The sequence below is a fragment of the Paroedura picta genome, chromosome 16 (assembly GCF_049243985.1).
Source record: "Paroedura picta isolate Pp20150507F chromosome 16, Ppicta_v3.0, whole genome shotgun sequence".
Classification (NCBI taxonomy): domain Eukaryota; kingdom Metazoa; phylum Chordata; class Lepidosauria; order Squamata; family Gekkonidae; genus Paroedura; species Paroedura picta.
In genome coordinates this window covers 5,512,028-5,535,682 of record NC_135384.1, presented here as the reverse complement: position 1 = coordinate 5,535,682, position 23,655 = coordinate 5,512,028, and the positions used below count along the sequence as shown (strand labels likewise).

Sequence of the window (23,655 nt, the reverse complement as noted above, 5' to 3'; positions counted from 1 at the left end):
GAAAGACCGGTAAACAAGCTACACCAGAAAGGAGGCCGATAGCCGTTATTGGGGTCATGCCAGGCAAAAGAAAAACCTTCACCTTCTGGCAAAAGATATCAACAGAGAGAAGCCGACAAATCTTCCTGAAGAGGGATTTCCAAAAGTTGTGGTGCCACCACGGACAAGACCCTTTCTCTGTTTGCCACCCCTCTTAAATCTCAGATGGGGGCAACTGAAGCTGGGCCACTGGGTGGGCTTAGGTTTGTAGGGAAGAGGTCATCTTTAGGGAATGCTGGTCCCAGGCCCCGTGAGACTTCAAACACCCATGCTTGAATTGAGGCTGGAAATGAATCGCTGCCTAAGAACTAGCCAGGTGGAGGGAGGTTCTGCTCCAACATCACGGAGCCTCCGGGACGCCCTTCTGAAGACCCAGCGCCGGAAGCCACAAGAACTACACCTGAAAGGAAGTCCATGCAAGAAAACTCGTGGAAAAGGTATTTCTCTTATTCTAGCTGGAGGAAAAGGCTGCTGGGGAGGGCGGACTTCGGGGTGGCCGCCTCCAGGGGGGACAGAGATCAGTGCCCTCCCCTCCCCCCCCTTAGCGACAAGGGCTCCTTCGCAGGGTGGGCTGTCGGGTCCCTGCCCTCCCCAGGCTCCTCCACCCCCCAAATCTCCCGGGGTTTCCCAACCGGGCTCTGGCGAACCCCCTCCAAGCCTTGCCCACCCCACGGAGGAGGAGGGGCCACTGCTGCAGGCTGCCCTCGACGACGACCCCCCCCCCCACTTCCCCGGCGTCTTTTCCATAATCTTGGCGCGGGGGGGGGGCGTGTAGTGTGCAAAAACGGGTGTCGGCACAGATCCGGGCGTTGCGCGCTGGGCTGGGCTGGGCTGGGTGGCGCTGCGCTGCGGGCGCCGTCGGGGGTGTGGGATCTCCCCCCCCCCCGCCCCTCCATCCTTCCTGCCGGAGCCCGGACTCCCCTTTGCCTTAAATGGTCACCCGCAGCAGCAGCAGCGGCGGCGGCGGCAGCAGCAGGAGCGAGACGGGCGGGCGGGCGTCGGGGCTGCGCTGAGCTCCGGGCAGGCGCGTCACTGGGGCGGGGGCCGCCCAGCCGCCGGGCCCGGGAGTGGGGAGACCGCCGGCGCCCGCCCGGCATGGACGATCTGGGTAAGCCGAGCCCCTTCCCCGCGCCTCGACGCCCCTGCCCTCCCGGCCTCCCTCCCGGCCTCCCGCCTGCCCTCCCGCCTGCCCGCTTCTTCTGGCGCCCCCACCCTCTTCCCCCGCCCTCCCGCCACGTCCAACTCGGGGCTGCCGCCGAGCCCCCCCCCCTCCAGTCCGGCTCCGGGGAGGGGGGAGAGAGAGGCACCGCTTTGCCCGGCTTCGCGTTCACACGTTACGCCTCCAATTTGCAGGGAGGGGGAGGAAGCGGTCTGCTGTGAAGCGGCTGGTGGCCTTCCCCCCTGGCGCTTGCCCAGCCCCCTGGTCCCTGCGGGCTCCTTTCCTCCTCTCCCCTTTGCCCCATTCTCACGGGCCCCGGCTTCCCCTCTTCTCTCTCTCTCTCTCTCTGCCCCTTTTTTCCACGGGCTCCCGCACAAACACACACACACCCTCTCCTTCTTCTCTCCCTCTCCTTGGAGCTGGCAGGGCGGGGGAAGAGGGCAAATTTCCTCTGCCCTTCCCATCCGGAGAAGGAATGCCTTTCTCAGCGTATTCCTGTGGTTTTGCGGAATTGTTGCACGGCGCCTGGAGAACAAGCGTGCTTGGGGAGAGCTCCCTTCTCCCTCTCCCGCCTCCTACACTGGGGTGTCCCCCTTCCCAGGGACAGGCTGGGAAGGCTCCCTGTCCCCTTCCCGAGCCTGACTGCACCAGGGTCTCCTCCAAAAGGCCCACCAGGGCCGTTCAGCTCAGGACGGGACAGCCTGACCATCAAGGATGGGGTTGGCTCACCTGAGGCTTCTTCCCATGGGCCCTGAGGCATGTGGGAGAAGGCCATGGGAGATGACACTCATTGCCTGGCCTGGTGGAGGTTCTGGTCTGGTGGTCTTAAGGGTGGTGGGTGGCCTGCAGGGGACCTTCCCGGGAAATGAAGCAGCAGGAATGCACCGTTGCATTCTGCATGTGTTGGGCAATGCACGTTCCATGTGCTTTTGCAGCTGGCTTCTCCTGCGTGGAACAGGAAAATATTCTTTTGAAGGGCCTGGCACTCAGGCATCCTGGCCCCCAGAACTCCCTGCCTCCCCGCTCCCATTATTCTCCGGTTTCCCCACAAAGCTGAGAGCAGGAAACCCCAAACCATGTGGAAAGCAGAAGGCCACCACGTAATCCGTTCAAATAGATCACAGGCATCATCGACCCCCCTAACCTCCCCACACCTCCTTATGTACATCCCCCTCCTACCCTGCACATTCTGGATTTCGCCATGCTCAAAGAAGGCATGCATGCATGCTGCCGGGGTGCGGGTGGTGTATCCTACCACACATTGTCCCACAGTGGTTCCCGTATGATTCCCGTATTCTACCCCTTTAGTCTGCTGCATCCCTATTTACACCTCAGGCGTTGGTTGTAGTAGATCTTTCAAAATCCCCACAATTCCTCAAAACTATGGAACTGGAGTGATTCCCCCCCCCCCAAAAAAATGGAGGCAACCTGAGGAGAAGCTGAGCCATGTTGGATGAGGCCAAGGGCCCATCTGGTCCGACAACCAATCACACAGTGGCCAAAACCGAGGGGCCATCAGGAGATCGACCAGCAGGGCCAGAAGTCATAAGACATAAGAACATAAGAGAAGCCATGTTGGATCTGGCCAGTGGCCCATTCAATCCAACACTCTGAGTTACCCACTGGTCCAAACTCAAGGGCAGGAGAGCTTGGCCACCTCTGACCTCCGATTTCAGGAGGCCATGAAGGTTTTGGCTGCAGAAGGCTAGGCAGAAAGACGTGGTCCACATGGGACATGATCCACACAGGCCAGGTGCAGCTCCACCTGGTGTAGGACAGAACCTGTCTAGGGAGGGTCTCCTTTTCCAGCTCCTCTGCTGCTCCCATTCCCACCCATTCCCACCCGGCCCCTCTGCATGTGGGAACCTGAAAACCCGTATCTATGTGTAAGTAACACTACAGAGATCTATTTTTTTCCTGCCCTGGGTGTTTTGAGCCAGCCTGTCCTGGGTTGATCCAATAATGTTCCGTTTGAGGAGGTTATCTTGTGTGGACCACCCCACCCCAATCGGTCGGGATCAGCAGCGAAGCACTTCCACCGGGGACGTCAACTCTGTTTGTCTTCTCTCCCGCCCAGCACACCTCTCCTCCTCCCTTCTGGCCTGGTGCATTCCTGCCTCCCTCTCTCTGTGGTTTCCTTTCTAGCCTGATGCATTTCTGCCCTGTGACATCAGCCGGCAGGGTGGGGCGGGGAGGGGGGCCGGAGAGAAAGATCCTTTTCATTTTTCTTAAGACTCTACAGCCCCCCCCCTCTCCCAGCAAGCAGCTGGAATAACAGCTTAAAATATTCCCTCTGCTTCGTTGTGCTCCACGGACCCCTCTGCTCTCCGACCTCCCTGGTTTTCGGCCCAGGAGGATGGCATGAGGAGGAAGGAGCAGCCCTTCTGGGGGAATCTGCTGGTGGGGTGGGGGGGACGGAATCAGTAGCAAGGGAGGATTCTTGGCTGGCCTGAGGAGTGAGATAGGGGTGTTGCATGCCAAGGGGAAGGCTTTCTGTCCAGCGAGGGAGCACCACAGAAGGATTTTGACAGCATCCGGCTGGAAAATATGCCCAATAACCGAACCAATGAATGGGTGTTGTTAAGAGATTTGTGGGCTCTGAGTATCTGGTGCCAAATATCCATGGACACAAGGTCGTTGTGAAAGCCATGGAGTGGACTGGGGGGGAAGGATTCAAATTCTGTTAGAACGGGTTACTCTCGAGAGGTTTTGTCCAGCCTGGATCAAGGGAGACCTGAGCCTATTCGGACTGCGCATGGGCCGGTTTGCTAGAAATGCTGGTGATTTCTCCAGCGTGAGGAAAAATCCGGCTTTGATTGTAACTGTGTGCTTCAGGGATGCTCTGAATGCCAGGGAATCTGGTAGCTCAATAAAGCGGGGATTGTCTCCTTGATGAGACTTCAGCTGATGGCCGGTTGGAGGTTTTGTGGTGTCTCGCAGGCCGGACCGCTGCTAGTGCTTCGGTAGTGCCCATGCTGCACGCTTGGATGCTGCACGGACCCAGAAGCAGCGGCATCTCTGCCTTAGAGTGTGCGCGTTAAGCCCCATGCACTGGACCAACAGAGCGGATGGGCCGGCCACAGGTTGCCACGGATATTTGGGCGCCGTTAACCCAAGTTGCGTGCAGCTGGGTGGGTGACCATGTCTGCTTCTCAGCTACCCGTGGTGTTGTGCGGGTCTTCCTTCCACTCACAATTGAGAAGCCGTCGCTAAATATTCTCGGTTGCAGCAGGTATAATTATTTTTGCGTTGTCAAAAAGTTTCTGGTCCAGGGGAGAGAGATTCTTTGTTCTTTATTCATTAAAACAACAACACAAAAGTTGCTTGGCTATATTTGAGGCTTCCCCAAAAAAGCTAAGTGTAAATTTTGTGGCAGCTGTCAGCAACTGACAACCCTGGGCCCAAATCCAGACCTCTGCTGTTGCCGTATCCAGAGACAGAAGAGCAGCTGAGAGTCCAGTTTCAGGATTCACAACCTGTGTAAAATGCGTCCTGGCAGGGATATTATAGGGCTGATATCCTGTAGGTGTCTCTGGTGTGGGATGGGCAGCCCCTTCTTCAGATATCAGCCAGGTTCCAGTGTCTTTCTGGACTACATGCCAGGATTAATAAGAACAATGAATAATAATGCTGTATGTTTATTCCAGCCTTCTATATCACTCAGGACGAGTAACAGCATTAAAAGCGCATACGAAAATTAAAATGCAAACATTTTCAAAAGAACTCATGCCTCCTAGCTAAATTCCCAGACAGGGGAGCCGATCTTTCATCCACCTCTCTTGGTGGATGTTATTTCTGGCCTCGACCATAAACCTGGTGGAATGGCTCCATCTTACAGGCCTTGTGGAACTGATTTAGGTCCTGCAGGGCCCTGATATCTCCCAGGAGCGCATTCAACCAGTCGGGGGCCAAGGCCAAAAAGGCCCTGGCCCTGGTTGAGGCCAACCTCACCTCCTTCAGGCCGGGGACCCTGAGCAGGTTAAGATCTTAGTGCTCTTGGGGAGTGGGAGGGGTTAGGAGGGAAAAGGCAATCCCATAGGTACCCTGTTCCCAGATCTATTTGTGCTTTACAGGTGAACACTGGCACCTTGAAATGGATCCGGTCTCCAGTCTGGAGCCAATGCAGAAGACGTGGGGGGGGGGGGGAGGTTGTGGCCAATTGATTAATGCCCACTTTTTCTTCAACAGTTACAAAAGAAAATCAAGATTAGATATTCAGGGGGGGGGGAAGCATTCTCCAGGTGACAAAGATGGGTGTGTTCGGGACGAACATCCCTGCCTCCATTTCTGAAATGTTGGAGGGTGTTTGCCCACGTGATCTGCTGTTTATGAGCCGTTGAGATTTGGGGAATTCAAAGAAAAGGGCCTCTGTTGAACTTGGGGTTGCACAAACGGGTGATTGTGTGTGGGAAGCCGCACAAGCTTGCCTGGGGTCTGAGGCGGGCGGCTAGCAAAAGTCGGAGCGAGACTTGCAAACTGGTTGGGTGGCTGATGTTTGAATCCAAGGACCAGAGCCGGGAATACGCTGTGAAGGCTGTGTGTGACCCACTGAATACTGTTCCCCCATCCCTCATCCCTGAGGCACGGCCAGGGGATTGGAGGCAGAGGTTCATGAATGCTCCGAAGAGCAATTGTAACAGAAGAGCTGTTTTTTAACTCCCTGCTTTTCTCCCAGAGGCTGTTGGGACTTGTTCTGGATGCTTCTGTGTCGAGGCAGTCAGGGCTCCCTTCTGGAAGCTCGGACTGGATGAGAGGAGGAGGTGTCATTTCTCTGTGCCGTGCAGTCTGGGTTTTCTGCGTAGGGATGGGAATAGAAAGTTGGGATAGGTGTGGAGAAAGTGGACGTGCTGACAGGGGCTCATGGGAATTGTAGTCCATGGGCATCTGGAGAGCCGCAGTTTGGCCACTCCTGGACTAGATGGAGCTTTGTTATGATCTGGCAAAGATGGTCTTGTGTTCTGCCTCTTCTGTCCTTTGGGTTTCTCAGGACCAGCCTGTGCCCTGGTCTCTCTCTTTCTCTCTTTCCGTCCTCCGCCTTCCTGCTGACTCTGTGCCCCCCCCTCTTAACCTGCTTGTCTCTTTCTGTGCCAGACGCACTCCTGGCTGATCTGGAGACCACCACCTCTCACATCTCCAAACGTCCGGTCCTGCTCACAGATTCCGAAGGCGCTCAACCCAACGGGCTGCAACCAGAAGGGACCTCCGAGCCCAAGCCGCCCCCTCCGCCTTACAGTCCTCCACAGCAGGTAGGCATATGTTGAGGCAGCATTTGAGGGAAAGGGGGGGAGAACTCTGTGGGGTGGGATGTGTGAAGGATACTGAGGTAGGTTCAAGGGACATCTGCTTCCCTACAAGAGAATGGGGTGGTCAGAAAGAAGCGAAATTGATGGGGTTGGCCTTGTGTTTTGTAGACTCCCCCCTCCCAAATTTTGAGAATAAATAAGGTTTCTTTTGCTTTTAGGAATAGTACAGAATATTTTTCTTTTGGGGGGGCACCCTGCTGCTGACCCCCAAAAACCCCACTGTCCTTCAACACGAAAGCAGGGGGGGGAAACAGGATTAGCCGATTTCATTGAATTTCATAAAGAAGGAGCATTTCTCGTCGGCTGTTAAATTGTCTTAATGTGATCACCGATTGCAGCTGCAGGGAATGGCCTCCCTGCTTATCTTGTGCATTTTTCAGTTTCCAGCTGGAAGTCACAGACTGTGCATTCTGCTTGTCCAGGCCTCCCCATTAGTCATCCTCCCCGTGAATCCGCCTCTCTCTCTCTCTCTCTCTCTCTCTCTCTCTCTCTCTCTCTCTCTCTCTCTCTCTCTGGATCGGTGCCTGCTAACCGAGGAGTCACTTCACGCATTTGGACTCTATCCCTTGAGTGCTCGTGCTAGGATAAATCCGACAGAAGACTCTGATTTACTTCTTTTTCTCTATATATATATACACAAGCAAAAATTCTGGGCTTGCAAAGACTGGGTAAAGTGCAACCTTCAGTAGGTGATGCTTTTCCCAGGCAGGAAGCATGGATGGATCCCTTTCCCAAACCAGCATCAATGCTCTGGGGAAACCAACCAACCAACCAACCACCATCTCCAGGCTGCCTTGGTGCATGTGCCGTTTAGGTTCCTGAAGTTCTAGCAGACCCCTGCCAGTTTGTCCTGCAGAGCTACAAGCACTTCCTGCTGCCTTCTAACACTCTTCTTATCTTCCTCTTAGGCAGGGCCCACCGCTATGCCTGTAGATCCAACCCCAGCCTCCGTCATGCAGGGCGGAAGTGACAAAGAACACCTCTACAGGTAAGCTGTGGGACCTTTGGAGGGGTTGGCATGGAACCGCCTTATACAGAATCAAGCTCTTCTTCATTCATGTCCTGTATGGTCCACTATGGCTGGCAGGGTCTTTTGCATCATCTGCGACACCGTCTTTTCCATTGTGGATGCCAGGGATTGAACCTGGGACCTTCTGCATGCCATGTGTGGGTTGCCCATTCCAGGTCGGGAAATGCCTGGAGATTTTGGGGCTGGCGTCTGCGGGGGTGGGTTTTTTGGGGGGGAAAGGGGCCTCAGTGGGGCATAAGGACAGAGTAGGGGTGGCCAAACTGTGGTTCTCCAGATGTCTGTGGACTACAATTCCCAGGAGACCCTGCCCGGGGCTAATGGGTATTGTAGTCCTTGGATGTCTGGAGAGCCACAGTTTGGCCACCCCTGCTGTAGAGTCTACCCTGCAAAGCAGGCACGTACTCCAGGTGAATGGCTCTCTGTTGCCCAGAGAGCTCCTGCCATCACCTGGAGACTGACAATCCTAAACCAAGTGGATGTTCTGCTACTGAGCCAAGGCCTTTCCTCGTGTGCCTGAAAGCATCCAGGGTGCCTTTAGAGCACCACTTTCTAAAGCAGGGGTTGTCAAGGGCTCCCCAGGGGTTATGCAGCCTTACCCAGAAGTCTGGATGGCCGCTGACATCACTAGAAGTCCCTAGAGCCCGCTTCCCCAGCAGGCAGGGGCTCATGGGAATTGTAGTCCATCTAGACATCTGGAATCAAAGACAAAAATGAGGACAGGCAATCTCAAGTCTTTCACGTTTGCGCAGTTTCTCTTTCACACTTCTCTTTGACGGGAGAAGTTGCAGCCACCAAAATTCTCCCCCCTTAGTCACAACTCAGAAACACAGAGTTAGGCCTCTTCCTAACCCGGCCTTATTTGGGGTGCAGATATCGGAGGGATAGAAGCCGAAGGAGGAGGAGGAGGAGGAGGAGGAGGAAAGAAAGATGGCTCCGTAGAAGGGTGGCCTCCCTGGGAGCAGTGCCCAGCTTCACTGGCCGTGCTCCAGGGCTTCCATTAAGCTGAGGGATCCTATAAATAGCTGCCCCCCCTCCTCTTCGTGCTCCTTCCCCATCTTCCCCAGAGTGGATGGATGCCGCAGCCTTCTCCTTGAGGTGTGGTGCGAGGAGTCAGCCTGTGTGTGTCCCCGTTCCCCCCCCCCCGGCTCCGTGCAACCCCCAAACACTTGCTCCTTGGGGCAGCTGCCCCACAGATCTTGAACGCGCCGCTCTCCCTTGCCTGCCCTTTCCAGCACGGTCTGCAAGCCTCGCTCGCCCAAGCCCAAGGAAGGAGGACCCCCGCCCTTCTCCTCCTCCAGTGGAGTGCTGGGCGCCGGCCTCTGCGAACTGGACCGGCTCCTGCAGGAACTGAACGCCACCCAGTTCAACATCACAGGTATTTGGGGATGCTGGCCGAGCGTGGAGGGAGGGGGGTGGGAGAGCTGGCGCTCAGCGGACGGAGTTCCTAATGACAGGGGATGTGGTGAATCTCAGGTCCGGCAGCAAGAACTGGCCTTTTGTGTGCCCCATAAAATCTGTTCTGCCAGCATAACGTCAATACCATGTGAGTTGGTGGAATCCGTGATTAAAGGCAGAATTCAGAGGCACGTTGATGAATGAAAGCTACTAAGGAAGAGTCAGCATGGATTCTGCACGGGGAGATCTTGCCTCGCTCACCTCTTAGCGTTCTTTGTGGGGAGGGGTGAACAAGCATGCGGACAAAGGTGACCCAACAGATGGTGTTTACCTAGAATTCCAGAAAGGTTTCGATAAACGTCCTCATCAAAGGCTGCTCAGTCAACTCAGCAGTCGTGGGATTAGTGGACAAGTCCTCTCGTGGCTTCAAAACTGGTGGATGAGAGCCTACCTGGGCAGTTTTGACAATGGAAGGTGATAAGCGATGGGGTGTGACCGAGCTCGGTACTAAAGTCCGGTGCTTTTTAACTCATTGATGAATGATTTGGAGCTGGCAGTAAGCAGTGGAGTGGCTAAGTTTGCAGGCGGCGCTAAGTTGGCAAGAACCGGGGATAACTGGGAGGTGCTCCAGAGGGATCTGTCGAGGCTGGACAAGTGGGTGTCAAAGTGGCCAATGAGGTTCAACGTGGGCAAGGGCCAGGTAATGCACAAATGCATGTCGATGGAGTCCAAATGGGCAGTTAACTGAGCAGGAGAGAGATCTTGGACTCGGGGTAGGTAACTCGCTGATTTAACGTGCGACTGCAATAAAAAAGGCAAATGGTCCTGATGCCCTCGGGGTTTTGGCCCCTGTGTGACATTAAGTGGTGGACTGGATGGGCCCATGACCTGATCCAACATGGCTTCCCTTCTGTTCTTAGCATTCTGCTTCCCCCTGCTGGCGAGGATGTGAAACAGCAGGATGGTACAATAACATTGCTGCCTGTCCTTTTCCCTCCTCCCTTCTGGTTGTCTGCAGATGAAATCATGTCCCAGTTTCCTTCCAGCAAAAGCCCCAATGGGGAGAAGGGCAAAGACCGGTCAGAAGATTCAGCAGATGGCGGTTCTTTATCCCGGTAAGTGTTGGAATGATACCGATTAAAGCCACTGGGAGGGCAGTCTTGAAATAAGAAGCTGTTTTAACACCAGGGAGATGTCTGTCTCAGAGTTTGCCTTTGTAGGTAAGAGCTGCCAGTAGCTGGGTCCTTTAGCAATGCGCTCACAGCTGTTGTGTCTGTACAATATCTCTGCCTTGCTGGGGGACTGCGAGAGCCCTCCCTGATGGAGTGATCTCCTTCTCAGGTCTGCAGCTCCTGCAAAGCCGTCGGCGACCTCTGCCACTCTGGAGCTGGACAAGCTGATGGCCTCTCTGTCAGATTTCCGGGTCCAGAGCAACGTGAGTGCGGGGCTTGGCTAACATTGGGGCAGAGGAACGGGGAGGGGAGTCGGTTGCTTCTCTCGGCTCTTTTTGGGCCACTGCAGCCTGCAAGAGAAGAAACCAGGCACAGAACCCCACATCCTTCAATTCCCAGCATTCATTGTTCAAACAAGTTTCTAGTCCTTATGGTTGCCGGGCTCTTTAACACCACAGCACGCTGGCTCCGGTTTAGAACGTTAATGTGAAAATCCTGGCTAGGCAAGGTGCTAAAACGTTATTCTGGCCCTGCCTGCGCGGCTCTCTGCCCTTCACCCCTCACCGTGTTTGACTTCTTACCCGTTCCCTTCCAGCTCCCTGCCGCTGCTCCGTCCACAGTGTCCCCACCGCCTGCTCCTGCCCGGGTGTCCTCGGCGCAGCTGCCGGTGGTCTCGTCCGTCTGCCCCGGCCCCCCCGTCGCGCCCTCCCAGACGTCCCCGGCCCAGCCCGGCGGGAACCTCGACAGCATGCTTGTCATGCTGGAATCCGATCTCAGCCGCCAGGGGATCTCCACCACCGCTAAGGGGCTGTGCGCTTCGTGCCAGAAGCCCATCGCCGGGCAGGTGAGCAGCACTGAGGGAGGCAATCGGATTCTGATAACCAGCAGTAGAAGTCGAGGTTGACTGGAGTGGAGTTTGGGCGAGAGGGGCCAGTGGAGTAGCGACGGAGGGTGTTGCTGGCCATGTTCGGCGGCTGCAGAATCCTCCAGGAGAACGAGCTGTTTGCAAGGGCCACGGAATCCACCCAGAAGTCACGGGCCATTCCTGGGGGCTGCTGGACCCAGCGAGACTGTTCCCACCCATTAAGGGGGTGGTCTTGGTGCCTCTGGAGCCCAGGGGAAATTGGAAGGGATCACAGCCCCCTGTGCTACACCGCTGAACCTACGATATCTGCAAAGAGGGATGGAAGGGGCTGCGTGCTCCGGGGGCCGATCCCTCCCCTCCCTCCGTCCCACAGGTTTGGTATGGCCCAAGAGGGAGATGCGTTTATTTATCCTCTCCTTGGCTACCCTGCTGCCTGTTCCTCTTCACCCAGGTTGTAACGGCTCTGGGAAGCACCTGGCACCCGGAGCATTTTGTCTGCACCCACTGCCAGAAGGAGATGGGGGGCAGCAACTTCTTTGAGAAGGACGGCGCCCCATACTGCGAGAGAGACTACTTCCAGCTCTTCTCTCCCCGGTGCGGCCTCTGCAAGGAACCCATCTTGGACGTAAGTTGCCTCGGCCCCTCTTCAATCCTCCCGTTCTGTCATGCCCCGTATAGCTTTGAGAATCAGCTCTTTTGGCCTAGTTGGACAACCTGTGCTAGTCTGATCTCACCAGGTCACAGAAGCTAAGTAGGGTCAGCCCTGACTAGTATTTGGGTGAGAGACCACCAGGGTCATGAGCTAGAGGCAGGCAATGGCAAACAACGTCTTAATGACTTTTGCCTTGAAAACACTACCAGGTTATAGGGCTGCCAGATATGGGTTGAGAAAGACCCGGAGACTTTAGAATGGGTGGGATTTGGGATGTGGAGGAATCTCAGTGTAAAATTATATGAACCCACCCTCCAAAGTAGCTATTTTCTCCAGGGGAACTGATCTCTGTCACCTGGAGATGAGCTGTAAATTCAAGGGATCCCCAGGTTGTGACTTGACTGATGTCCATTATTTCTTGTGATGATTTTTTAAAAAGATTCTCTGGTGTGTTTGTAAATTCTCACCAAAGGAACATGATTTTAAAAAAAAACAGATTCTCTGGTTTGTTTGTAAATTCTCACCAAAGGAAAATAATTTTAAAAAACAGATTCTCTGGTGTGTTTGTAAAGTCTGGCCAAAGGAAAATTATTTAAAAAACAGATTCTCTGTTGTGCTTGTAAAGTCTCACCAAAGGAAATAATGGAGGTTGGAGAGGGGCACACTTTTTGGGTGCCCCTAGCATTGGACTCCGCGGTCCAATCTTTTTGCAACTTGGGGGTTCTTTTGAGAAGAGGCTCCTGCAGCCATGCGCCAAGTTTGGTGCTTAAAACTATATTTCAGGGCTACTATGATACAGCATTTGTGAGACTGGATTTTGGATTTGGAATACAGTGTGAGCATACAGGTGATCTGAGATTCTGGTCCATAAGAGGGCAGCATAAACCAAAGTAAGCCCTGGATTGGGGCCTCTCCCACCTTTGACCTGACATGGACCGATACAGCAAGAGCAATCAGGGAGAGGATGTAGGATGCTGTGCTTGGATATCACCACTGTACTCAGCCACCCGGTTTGAATGGTCTAAAGCAGGAGCGGCCAAACTGTGGCTCTCCAGATGTCCATGGACTACCATGACCATGAGCCCCTGCCAAATGGCAGGGGCTCATGGTCATGGTAGTCCATGGACATCTGGAGAGTCACACTTTGGCCACCCCTGCTCTGAACGGTGCCAGGCTTCAGAGCACCCCGCAGTAAAACTAGGACCTGAGGAGCACGGTATGGGGTAAACAGATACGCCCCAATGTGAAGCATTCAGGGGGTGGGTTGAGTGTGGCAGGCCTTGGAAGTGCACCATTGTAACAGCTGACAGAAGCCACTGCCACCCAGTTCTTGCTTCCTAACGGACACGGCTGCCTCTCCCTCCCGACCCGCTTCTGTCCGCCCTCTTCAGAAAATGGTGACGGCGCTGGATAAGAACTGGCACCCTGAGCATTTCTGCTGCGTTAAATGCGGGCAGCCCTTTGGGGAAGAAGGTGAGTGTTGAGGTTGGGGTGAGCAACACACCTGGGAGGGGGGAGGGGGAGGAAAGAGAGTAGTAGATGCTCGGCCCAATCCTTGCAGATTATAATAACGGTGTGATATCGTGCCCACAGGGTTGCTTGGGAAACTTCTGCAGGTTGGGAGGGGTGCCTGGGGAAAGGGGAGAGCTCAGTGGGGGTATGAAGTTAATCTAGGATTCCCATATCTCCTTGACTCTATGGTTACCATAGAGACCCCCCTCCAAAGCTGCCATTTCCTGCAAGGGAACTAATATTTTGTATTCTGGAGGCCAGTTGCAATGTAAAGAGAACAAGTCCTGACATTACCAGGAGGCCGTTCTGGTTGAAGCCCTGACAAATAAAGAACAAGTAAAGAAAGTAAAGAGTTCAGACCTTTCTCTGATGCTTCCAGACTCAACAGGAGTGTTTGGGAAAGGCCCCTACTGATGAGGCATCCTCTGGTCCCCATGAAAGGTCACCGGTAGCGATGACCATGCCATCTCTTCCGCTGATCTTGTCGCCCCCCCCCCGCAGGTTTTCACGAGAAGGACGGGAAACAGTACTGCCGCCAGGACTTCTACGAGCTCTTTTCCACACGTTGCCAGGGCTGCAGCCAGGCCATCCTGGAGAACTACATCTCTGCTCTCAATGCCTTGTGGCACCCAGAATGTTTTGTCTGCAGGGTGAGTCTCTGCGCTGTTTTGGGGGCACTGTTTAGTACATGGAGAAAAACCTGGGAAATTGGTGCAGGGAACCAGGGCCAAGGCTTTTTCCTCCCTAATTTTTCCAACGGGACATATGAAAATTTGGGGGAATGCTGAAAAATCTCCTGTGAAATATGTTCTCTTTTAGAGCAAGCGACATGCTTTTAAAGGTAAAGTGGGCATGGAGCATAGCTCTTAAATCCAAGATGCATTTCCGTACCTCGACGGATACTTAATCTTCGTGATCTTCATCCAGGGTTTTCCTTCTCCATGGTTGCATACCTTCTGTTGTCCTGATGTGGTTGACCTCTCCCTCTAACTGCTGTGACACATATGGGCAACAATTGGCTCAACTTTATAAGAAACTTACGTCTCTTGTTGTGTGGCATTTGGGCAACTCCTTGGTTCTCAGTGGCTAAGCATAGACAGGAAGGCTATTTCCTCCCTCCCCCCTCTGTGCAGACTAGAAAACCAGACGGACTAATAGCTGCTCCAAACAATAATAAGAACTCTTTGTCAAATGGATAGCCAGCGGGGCGAAATGTGGGAGATGCACTTGAGAATGGGAGGCCGAGCAACTCAATGCGATTTCCAGGAGACGACAGATCCCTGCTGCACGAAGAACGCCCCGCCTTGTCCCCTGGCATGCCCCTTCCCTTGTTCCCTAAACGCATCTCTCCTTCTCCCCGCTCCAGGAATGCTACACGCCCTTTGTGAACGGGAGCTTCTTCGAGCACGGCGGCCGCCCCTTCTGCGAGATCCACTACCACAAGCAGCGTGGCTCGCTGTGTTCGGGCTGCGAAAAGCCCATCACCGGCCGCTGCATCACCGCCATGGCCCGCAAGTTCCACCCGGAGCACTTTGTCTGCGCCTTCTGCCTCAAGCAGCTCAACAAAGGCACCTTCAAGGAGCAGAATGACAAGCCCTACTGCCACCCGTGCTTCATCAAGCTTTTCGGGTGACGGGGGGGGGGGGCCCTTTCGCCCTGCGAGGGCTGAGCTGCACCTGTTTCCAGCGTGGAAAGGGGGGGAGGGCCCACGGAGCTCAGCCTTTTTATTCAGCCACGCCCCCTTCCCCTTGTGGGAGGGGCCTGTGCCTTACGGGCTCCGCCCCACTTCACCGGAGCTGCCACCGTCGTTGCCAAAGCCACATGTCTAGATAGAGCCATGCGCAAAACAAGCAAAGGTAGAAGCAGGATTTTGTCCGTGCTTCCCTTGCTACTCAGGAGCTACTCCCTGGTCGTGACATGAGCACCCCGGCCCCACCCTGCCCTCATCGCATGATGCTTTAAGCCACACCCCTCCTCACAGCCACCGTTTCTGACAGGAGGCAGTGCCTTAAGCCACACCCCCCCAAAGACCAGGTGATGATATCATCAGGGTAGGAGGCGGGGCTTAAAGAAGCCACACCTTCCCCCAACTCTGTTCGGTAGCATGGAATGGGACAGGCCTGAGCCACCCTCCCCTAGGAATGCCTCCCCCAGAAGTTTCCAACCCATTCAGGATGGAACCGGAGCCAGGACAAACATCCCTTCCTGGTTCTCCAGTCTGTCTTACGATTCCTGCCCTAAGAATTGGGTGTCTTCAGACTGCTTACCATTCCACTGGAGCAACCTTGAAACGGAGGTTGCCAGCTCCGGGGGGGGGGGGAATTCCTAGAGCTTTGGGGGTGCAGTTGAGGAGGCTGGGGTTTGGGTAAGGGAGGGACCTCAGAGGGGCATTACGCTACACAGTTGGCCCTCCGGAGCAGCCCTTTTCTCCAGGAGAACTGATTGTTGACATCTGGAGATGGGTTGAAGTCCTACCAAGTCCCCCCGGGGGGCTTTGCAATTCTGCTCCCAGTCCTGACCCTAACGTGGTTTAACAGCCAACATGCAGAAGGCGGGGGGGTGGGGAGGTAGGCAGGAAAGAGATGATAACCTCCCTCCCTGTTTTTGGCCCAGATTTAGGGTGGGTTCCCGTGGAAACATGGATCCTGGGTGGGGAGTGGTTAAGAGGAAAAACGCGAAGGCTCTCTCATCGAGGTTCCTAAGGGATCAGCGGAGCTTTTCCCATGCAAGGCAGATGATCTCTTGGCACTGAGGGGCACTGTGGTGTGTTTCCCCCCCTCGCAGGCTGTGTTGAACCAGTCCCAGATCCCCTGTGGCAGAAACAGCATTAAAAAAAAAAAAACAGGTGGGGGGGGAGAGGAAAGGGATTGGTTTTGGCTTTGCTCAACCAAAGAATGGCCTTCGTGTTTCTGTATCCCATCAGAGCCCAAGGACTCCTCTTCCGTCTGCCCCAGAATTCCATGCTGACCTTTTACTCCTTCACTGCTGTACATTATATAATAAAATTCACATATTAGTAAAAGAAGGGAAACCTGTTGAGGTATTGTATCGCCGTGGAGAGAGGCCTCTGTGGAGAGTGAGATTATTATTATTATTATTAAATTTATTACCCGCCACTGGCACCTTTAAGACCAGCAAAGTTTCAGCAGCTATGTTTGCCCCCGCTCTCTCAAGCATCTCTACCTATCCACAGGCCGCGTGAGCAAACCACTTTCCAGGTAAGAGGGTGGCTGTCACAGTCTGCCATGCTTAACAGATACATGCCCACTGTTTCCCAATGTGTGGCAAGGACTGAGTTTGTTCACTGACGTCTAGAGCTGTGGTTCTCAACCTTCCTAATGTCGTGACCCTTTAATTCAGTTCCTCAGGCTGTGGTGACCCCCAACCATAAAATCCTGCAAGGGTTCTTTCGCAGAAATTAAACCGAAACTGACCAATGGCGTGAAGATCCGTTGTTCATGATTGTATATGAATTGTTTTTCCCCAGGGTTTCTCAGTTCAGTTCCGCCTCTAGTCCCACCGTGCCGATCTCGCTCTTTTCCGCTGCTCCAGACAGACAAACGCTCCATCTCAATCTACCCCGCAAGGCTGTTGTGTGGATGGCGCCCCTCCCCAGCCAACTTGCTTGTCCTGCCGCGACCCCTGTGAAAGAGTCATTCGACCCCCAAAGGGGTCCCGACCCCCAGGTTGAGAACCACTGGTCTAGACAATGTCTAAGGCAGTTGTATCGTCCCCGTGAAGCACATGATGCTCTAAAAGCAGCGCTTTGGAACCGAAGCTGAGCCCGCACTCTGCGCATGTGTTGGGCTTCTGTCCGGTGTGAGTCCTCTTGTGCTTGGTCAAGGTGGAGCTGTCGCAGAACCGCTTGTCGCAGTGCGGGCATTGGTACGGGCGCTCCCCGGTGTGCAGTCTCCGGTGGATGACCAGCTGCGACCACTGGCGGAAGGCCCGGCCGCACTCCGGGCAGCCAAAGGGCTTCTCCCCGGTGTGGGTCCGGTGGTGGTTGAGGTAAACCGAACTCAGGACGAACCCTTTGCCGCACACGTCGCACTTGTACGGCTTCTCCCCGGTGTGGCTTCTCCGGTGGATAATGAGCGAGGACGTATCGCTGAACCCCTTGCCGCACTCCTCGCACCTGTAGGGCCGCTCTCCCGTGTGGCTCCGCTGGTGCGTCACGAGGTGGGAGCTGAGGCTGAAGCCCTTCCCGCACTCCAGGCACCGGTGCGGCTTCTCCCCCGTGTGGGTTCGCTGGTGCTTCTTCAGGGTCGAGTTCTCGATGAAGCTCTTCCCGCAGTCGGGGCACTTGTGCGGCCGCTCCCCCGTATGGATCCTCTGGTGCTGGATCAGGTGCGAACTCTGGCCGAACCTTTTCTGGCACAGGGGGCACTGGTAGGGCTTGTCCCGGGCGTGATACCGCTGGTGCCGGGCCAGGTTAGAGGGCTCGCTGAAGTTGATCCCGCACGGGCCGCACCGGAAGGGCGTCTCCCCCGAATGGATTCTTTGGTGTTTCAGGAGGTTGGAGTAGAGGCTGAAGGCTTTGCCGCAGTCGGGGCAGCTGTGAGCCAAGCCACCGGCGGTCATGGCGTTGCGGTCGATGAGGAAGGCCATCTCCGTCACGTGGGTCCTCTGGTGGACGCGCAGCCTCGCGCTCTCGTCAAAGCTCTTCCCGCACTGGGCGCACTTGTAAGGCTTGTCCCCCGTGTGGATCCTGCGGTGCCTGAGGAGGATCGAGCTGCGGTTGAAAGTCTTCCCGCACTCCGGGCATCTGTACGGCTTCTCTCCCGTATGGGTTCGTTCGTGCTCGGCCAGGTTGTTGCTCCGAGTGAACCTTTTGCCGCAGTGGGAGCATCTGTAGGGCTTCTCGCCCGTGTGGATTTTCTCGTGCTGGACAAGGTTAGAAGTCTTTGCGAAGGTTTTCCTGCAGACGGAGCACTGGTAGGGGGTGGTCTCTCCCATAAGGTCCTCTGTACCATCTAGGAGGGGACCCACAGAGGTCTCGGATAGATCCTCAGAACTTTGTATCACCAAGTCTCCCTCTTGCTCCATTTTGGGACCCAGAAGGCTGAGAGATCCTGGGGAGGGGGGCGGGGAGATAATAAATAGGATTTGGTCATGACTGGGGAAGGCACTGGCAAACCACCCCGTATTGAGTCTGCCATGAAAACGCTAGAGGGCGTCACCCCAAGGGTCAGACATGACTCGGTGCTTGCACAGGGGATACCTTTACCTTTACCTTTACAATCATTAGGGTTTAGGGATTCGGCAAGCATCCACCGAGAAAGTGGCCACTCCTTGTGCTGATTATAAAAGCGTCACAAACACCCACCCACAAAGTTGGGGTCTCTAGCTATTTGGGGGATTTTCCAGGTATACGAAAACAAAACATAACCAAAGTAACACAAGTTCGTTTGAGCACATGTTGAGCACAGCTGATAGTAAGTTAAAGGACAACAAAGGACAACTGCAAAACCAAGTCCCCGGGAGAGATTACTATTTTTATAGAGATTGTACCGAGGTCCCTGTCCTCAAGAGCCACTGTGGTGTAGTGGTTAAGCACGGTGGCTTCTGGGTTTGGTTCCCTGCTCCTCCATATGCAGCCAGCTGGGTGATCTTGGGCTAGTCAGGGTCTTGTTAACAGCTGTTCTCACAGAGCAGTTCTGGCCACGCTCTTTCAGCCTCACCCCAGGGTGCCTGTTGTGGAAAGAGGAAGGGGATGGGATTGTCAGCCGCGTTGAGACTCCTCTGGCTGGTGAAAGGTGGGGGTACAAAGACCAACTTTTCTTCCTCTCTCCCTACTCTCCATCCCCAAATCTCCCAGAGTTTCTCCACCTGGATCTGGCAACCCAGGGGGGACCTGGCACACCGGGTTAGAATGAGCCCGGAAATCCCCCTTTCTGGTCCTGGGCTGGGGGCTCTGCTTGCCTCCCCCACCCACAGCCCCTCTTTGGAAGGGGGTCGCCTTGCCCTCCGGCTCCCGCCAGACCCCGCCCGGCCAGACTTTGCTCCTCTCCGCGCAACTTACCCAAGCGGAGGCGCGCTCAGGTCCCGGGCACCGCCCCCGCCCCGTCTCCCGGCCCGTCTCCCGGCTGGAGCTTGCAAAAAGAGAAGCCCCTCTCCTCGCCGCCAGCAAAAGGACAGTTGCAGCCCCCCCCCCGTCCCACCTTCCTTTGGCTCCCCCCCGGCTGCAAGAATAGCAAGCGGGCCGGGCTCACCGGTTGTCTCTCTGTGGTTTTAACTCTTCGAGTCCCACTTTTTATTTATTTATATTTGGATTTATTTTGGGCTGATCTTTCCCGCCACGGTGCAGATTTGAAAGCAGCCTCCCAGCAAACAAGAAATCGTGGCAGAAGAAGACGTGTTTTTTTGCTCCCCCTTTCCCCTACTCGAAAGAGTCTCAAAGCAGCTTCCAAGCGCCTTTCCCCTCGTTGCGCTTGTGGATCTGCTGAGGACCGAGCTTGAGGTCCGAGGCGGGATCCAAGCAGGCGTGTAATTGACCAGAGAGCCGCTGGATCCACTCTGCCGGCTCCAATTAGTTCACACCTCGATCTAACATTCGTGCGCACTGGCTGGAAGTCTGCTTTGTGTGTGAATGTTTTTTTTTTTTTTGGAGGGGGGGGTTGTCTGGTCGCAATAAAAGCTGTTCCTCAGTGAACCCAGGGATCTATCGCCCTTCCTGTGCCCCACAATGTTTTTATGATGATGTAGCCTGCCCTGAGTCAGGAGGTTGAAAAATACTCCTTCCTTTTTGGGAGTTTATTTCATCCGTAATGCAGGAGGGATGCCTGGATCATTATGATTCTGTTTGTGATTCAGTATGGCCTAAAAAGAATTCATAGACCTCCAAAATCCATTTTAGGGTCCTAACTGTGCTTCTACCCTAATATTAACTGTGTTATTTTCATGTAAAAAGAAGGAAAGACAAGTCTGTAGGAACCCAAAAGCCATCCCTCTAAAAAAGAGTACTGAATATCAACAAGCATTGACTTTCCAAACTAGGGATGCCAGCTTCCAGGTGGAGACTGGGGATCCTCCAGAATTACAACTCATCTTCAGAAAATGGACACATCTAGGAGCTGGACATTTTTCTCCACGCCTGTTTGCAAGCCTAGCCCAAGGGCCTGATTTTTAAAAAAATATATAGTTGCCTCATTTTCTCTAGTCAGTCTCACAAATCATTTTTAACCAGACGGTTGCAAACAGCCAACACGGTGATGACAAAGAAGGACTTTTGAAACATTTCTGAAGTCCCGTATGTGGTCTGTCTTGAGCAGAAGCAGACTCATTGTCAGCATGTAAAAAAAAAGGATCAGGACCCAGAAATAAACTATGAAATTGTGAAATTTGACCACACTGGACACTCACGTCCTCCCTGATAGGAAGGGGAAATTTAGCAACATTAAAAAAAAGAAATCAGCGCAAGGGATTGCAGGCGCGCCTTGGGGTTCTTGGTTTTTACCCCGTAACTAACGTTGCAAGATAAATGGAGCAGGGTGGGTACTGATAAACACACCACAAGGCGTTAAGATAGGGGCAGGGGAGAATACATCGGAGGGAAACAGCTCTGTCTGTTCTTCCTTCCCCAATTAAGAAAGAACAGACCGGTGGGGAGCCCATGAAATGACCAAAAAGAGAGAGAGAGAAAAGTTTAAGGTAAGCAGCCAGACCACAGTATATCGGCTTCTGCAAACCAGAATACAAGTGCACCCCTGTTGTGAACCTTGTGAGACGGAAGGCAAACCCACAAGGGTACACCGTGTTTGAGAAAAAAAAGCAGGTTAACGGTAAACAAAAAAATGGGGTAGGTCAAAGACTTCTGATGCAGGAAAGAAATGACTAATGGCTGTTTTATGAAATGCAAGGATCATTTCTTCCCTACCGTTTAGGCTCTTCTGGCCAGAAAAGGAGGCCCAGTCAGCCGCTGCAAATGGGTCATTTTTTTTCTTGAGTTTGGCACTTCTTCTGCAAGCAAATTGTATGGCCTCAGGTGTACTTTGGCTCTGCCCTGACCTGGGTGGCCCAAGCAAGCTAGCCCAACCAATTAGAGCTCAGGAGCTGAGCAGGGTTGGTTTAAAAGGAAAAGATTGGCAGAGACCGAACAGGATCGTCCATACCAAAGCATTTCTAACTGGCTGCGTGTTTCTTTTTTTCTTTTCTTTTTAAAATGCTGCTTCTCAGCTGTGCATATCTTCCTCCAGTTCTGGTGGATAAATATATTTTATTCTGCAATATTTTTTGGCATTCCCTATGATAGGGCTGTCCGTCTGCAGGCAGGGCCCGGAGACCCCTTGGGATTTCAATGGGATTTCAATAGGCGGTGAGAAAGTTACAAGGCGGTTCCTGCAACTTCGGGGATAGGGAATAGAACCGTTCCACCCCCTTACTGTCGCTTCAGTAGACGCATAAGAAAATAGAACCGAAAACTCTCGCTCTAGTTTTTCTTCCCCTTTGCCTATGAGTCACTTCACATATCCCAAGAGGGTAAACACTGCCGCTGCCTCCTCCACTGCAGTAAAAAACATAAGCGTAATATAAGTCACATTTTGGTGGCTTTTTAAGGATGCCCAGATTGAAGCACCCGCCGAATTCACATTAACTGCAGGTCTGGCTCTTGGGGACAGCAGGGTCCAAATCGCCTCGGCACAAGGGAGGGCGGGTACGAGTGAGAACTGAGTGAGTGGGTGAATGCATCGCCTCCCTGCCATGCAGATATGTTTCCGCTGAGCCACAGCCCCATAACTGATGACTAGGGATGGGCACGAACCAGGAAAATGTGGTTTGTTTCGGTTCATGGAGCATGGCGTGCCCAGTGAGGTGGGGTGGGCCTCACTCCTGCTCCTCGTAAGTCTCTGCTACAGGCCAGCTGACTGGCAACAGGAGCAGGAGCTGGGGGCAGGGATCCCCCATGTCCAGTGGGAAGGGACAACTGGCTACCCTAGAGGGGACATTCAGGTTTTCCAGCCCATGTGACAACTATTTTCCTTGATCCTGTCCATGCAAAAGCCATTTCCTGCCCCCACCTCTGCGAAGGGGCTTTTTATTTTTAAAAAGTCAACCTAGAATATTGCTGTATTGGTATGCCATTCTCTGAACTCTCAGCTTTCCATTCAAACAGCCATCCTCCGTCCCCCTCCCTTGCAGTGATATAAGGAAACCGAAGGAGTTAGAGGTTTCCTTCTTTCACACGGAAGCTGGGAAGAGTTGTAACCACGTATCAATGCGATGACGCTGTAGCGTCTCTTCCCTCCCCACGGTGGGCCCACGTGGAAGCCCCATCCTTGCTTTGCTTTATCCGCAGCCACAGGAGCACGAGGGACGTCACAGAATCCCATCTCACTTGGAAGACACCTAAAGGGACATCTTAAAGCCGGGTTACCAACAGGGCTGGAGAAAAAGCAACACGTTCCTTTAAACCAGCCTTTCTCTACTTTTTTTTTTACCATTGAGAAAACCCTGAAGCCTCCTTCAGGCTTCGGGGAACTCCAGAAGTGGCAGGATCATGCCAAATATGGTTGGGAAGCACAGCTGTGTACCTGCCCACCTGGGGAACCTTCCCATCCCCTCAAGGCCCATCATTGGCCATTTGGGGTTGTAGGTCAGGTCGATATGACCATATATGGTCGCATCACCTGATATATTAAAAAGTTAATTAACTCCCCCCCCCCCCAATTTGGGAAACTCTTCTAGGGCTGTGGAGAAACCCCAGGGCTTCACAAAACCCTGGTTGAGAAAGTCTACTTTAAACCGTAGCTAAGGCAAATATTTCCATGGCACAGAGGTAAAGAACATGATCTGCTAAATCACATTCAATTAAGCCTCTAAGAAAGGTACAAGGCATTTCCTCCCTCTCCAGGCAGTTGGGAACTCTAGCGGGGTGCTGAGATTTCTCTGTGCATGCAGCCATGTGGGGAACAAAACCCTCTCTGCCTTTCTGACTGCACTGAAAGATTTTTGTAGCTGATTCTCCCCCTCTAAAGTAGTCATTCTGTTGAATTCTGTCTCCTCCTTCTGGGCTGGACCTTCCTGTCAGTCCCTGTGTGAGAGAAAACTCTTCTGTCTATATAAGCAGCTGTATAAATTCTCCTCAGAGCAGCTCTCGCAAAGCAGTCTCTTCTCTTCCTTTGGAGGTGTCTTTCTCCTCACCTAAACTCTGCCAAACATGGGCATCCTGCCTCAGCTTCTTTACCTGGGCACAGGTGAGTGACGGCTGGAAGGGAAACAGCCTGGGGGTGAGGTGGGGGTACTCCTTCAAGCCTTGTTGGTTCTGGCCTTAAAAAAACAAAAACAAAACAAAACCCTATCCTAAACAAAAGACAGATGTCCTTTTCTGGTTTGGTGCGTTTGGGTAAAGCTGTCTTTCTTTTTTGGGTGGGGGACTGTATTGAGCATGTCACCAGGTACCGAGAAAACACTAGCAGCGTTTTAATTTTGATGCGGAGGCAAAAGAAAGGAACAGAACTGAGCAAAAATCATAGCTGAGTGAACTAACTTCCAGGTGACATAGCCCTGAGCCTCAGGGGAGGGTGGTACA

At 53.7% G+C, this 23,655-nt stretch overlaps 3 protein-coding genes across 9 annotated transcripts in view; 2 read left to right on the top strand and 1 right to left on the bottom strand.

Moving 5' to 3' along the window:
• The first annotated feature begins 279 nt into the window (after window positions 1-279).
• On the top strand, window positions 280-15,971 carry TGFB1I1 (transforming growth factor beta 1 induced transcript 1). Of its 2 annotated transcripts, none has more exons than XM_077314590.1 (11): window positions 280-476; window positions 6,290-6,444; window positions 7,410-7,489; window positions 8,764-8,906; window positions 9,945-10,041; window positions 10,268-10,361; window positions 10,694-10,942; window positions 11,415-11,588; window positions 13,007-13,088; window positions 13,629-13,777; window positions 14,494-15,971. In XM_077314590.1, exons 1-11 carry the CDS (start codon window positions 308-310, stop codon window positions 14,758-14,760), a joined length of 1,659 nt encoding a protein of 552 aa, XP_077170705.1. In that variant the 5' UTR covers window positions 280-307; the 3' UTR covers window positions 14,761-15,971. The 2 variants fall into 2 exon arrangements, with proteins under 2 accessions (XP_077170705.1, XP_077170706.1); XM_077314591.1 differs by lacking the exon at window positions 280-476 and adding an exon at window positions 972-1,147.
• Window positions 10,299-23,655, bottom strand: part of LOC143826052 (uncharacterized) — a 15,765-nt gene continuing 2,408 nt past the window's right edge. For 2 of the 6 annotated variants that reach the window (XR_013227004.1, XR_013227007.1), the window contains exon 2: window positions 22,127-22,472. Coding sequence is in view for 2 of the 6 variants with exons in the window: in XM_077314601.1 (XP_077170716.1) it covers window positions 16,830-18,199 (1,370 nt within the window). In the remaining 4 variants the exon portion in view is untranslated. Of the gene's footprint in view, window positions 10,449-16,240; window positions 18,200-18,369; window positions 18,819-19,149; window positions 19,277-22,126; window positions 22,473-23,655 lie in introns of those variants that run through there. The other 4 variants (XR_013227006.1, XM_077314602.1, XR_013227005.1 and 1 more) reach the window with 4 other exon arrangements.
• The window catches only part of LOC143826021 (integrin alpha-D-like), a 21,870-nt gene continuing 21,398 nt past the window's right edge, over window positions 23,184-23,655 (top strand). The window contains exon 1 of the mRNA XM_077314530.1: window positions 23,184-23,320. Coding sequence (XP_077170645.1) covers window positions 23,284-23,320 — 37 coding nt within the window. The 5' untranslated portion in view covers window positions 23,184-23,283. The remainder of the gene's footprint in view (window positions 23,321-23,655) is intronic.

Bases quoted from the DNA above. Each gene is read 5' to 3' on its own strand.
- TGFB1I1 (XM_077314590.1), top strand. From the start codon at position 308: ATGCTTGAATTGAGGCTGGAAATGAATCGCTGCCTAAGAACTAGCCAG. The intron at 6,445-7,409 runs GTAGGCATATGT...TCTTCCTCTTAG, and splicing joins CTTACAGTCCTCCACAGCAG to GCAGGGCCCACCGCTATGCC. The intron at 10,943-11,414 runs GTGAGCAGCACT...CTCTTCACCCAG, and splicing joins AGAAGCCCATCGCCGGGCAG to GTTGTAACGGCTCTGGGAAG.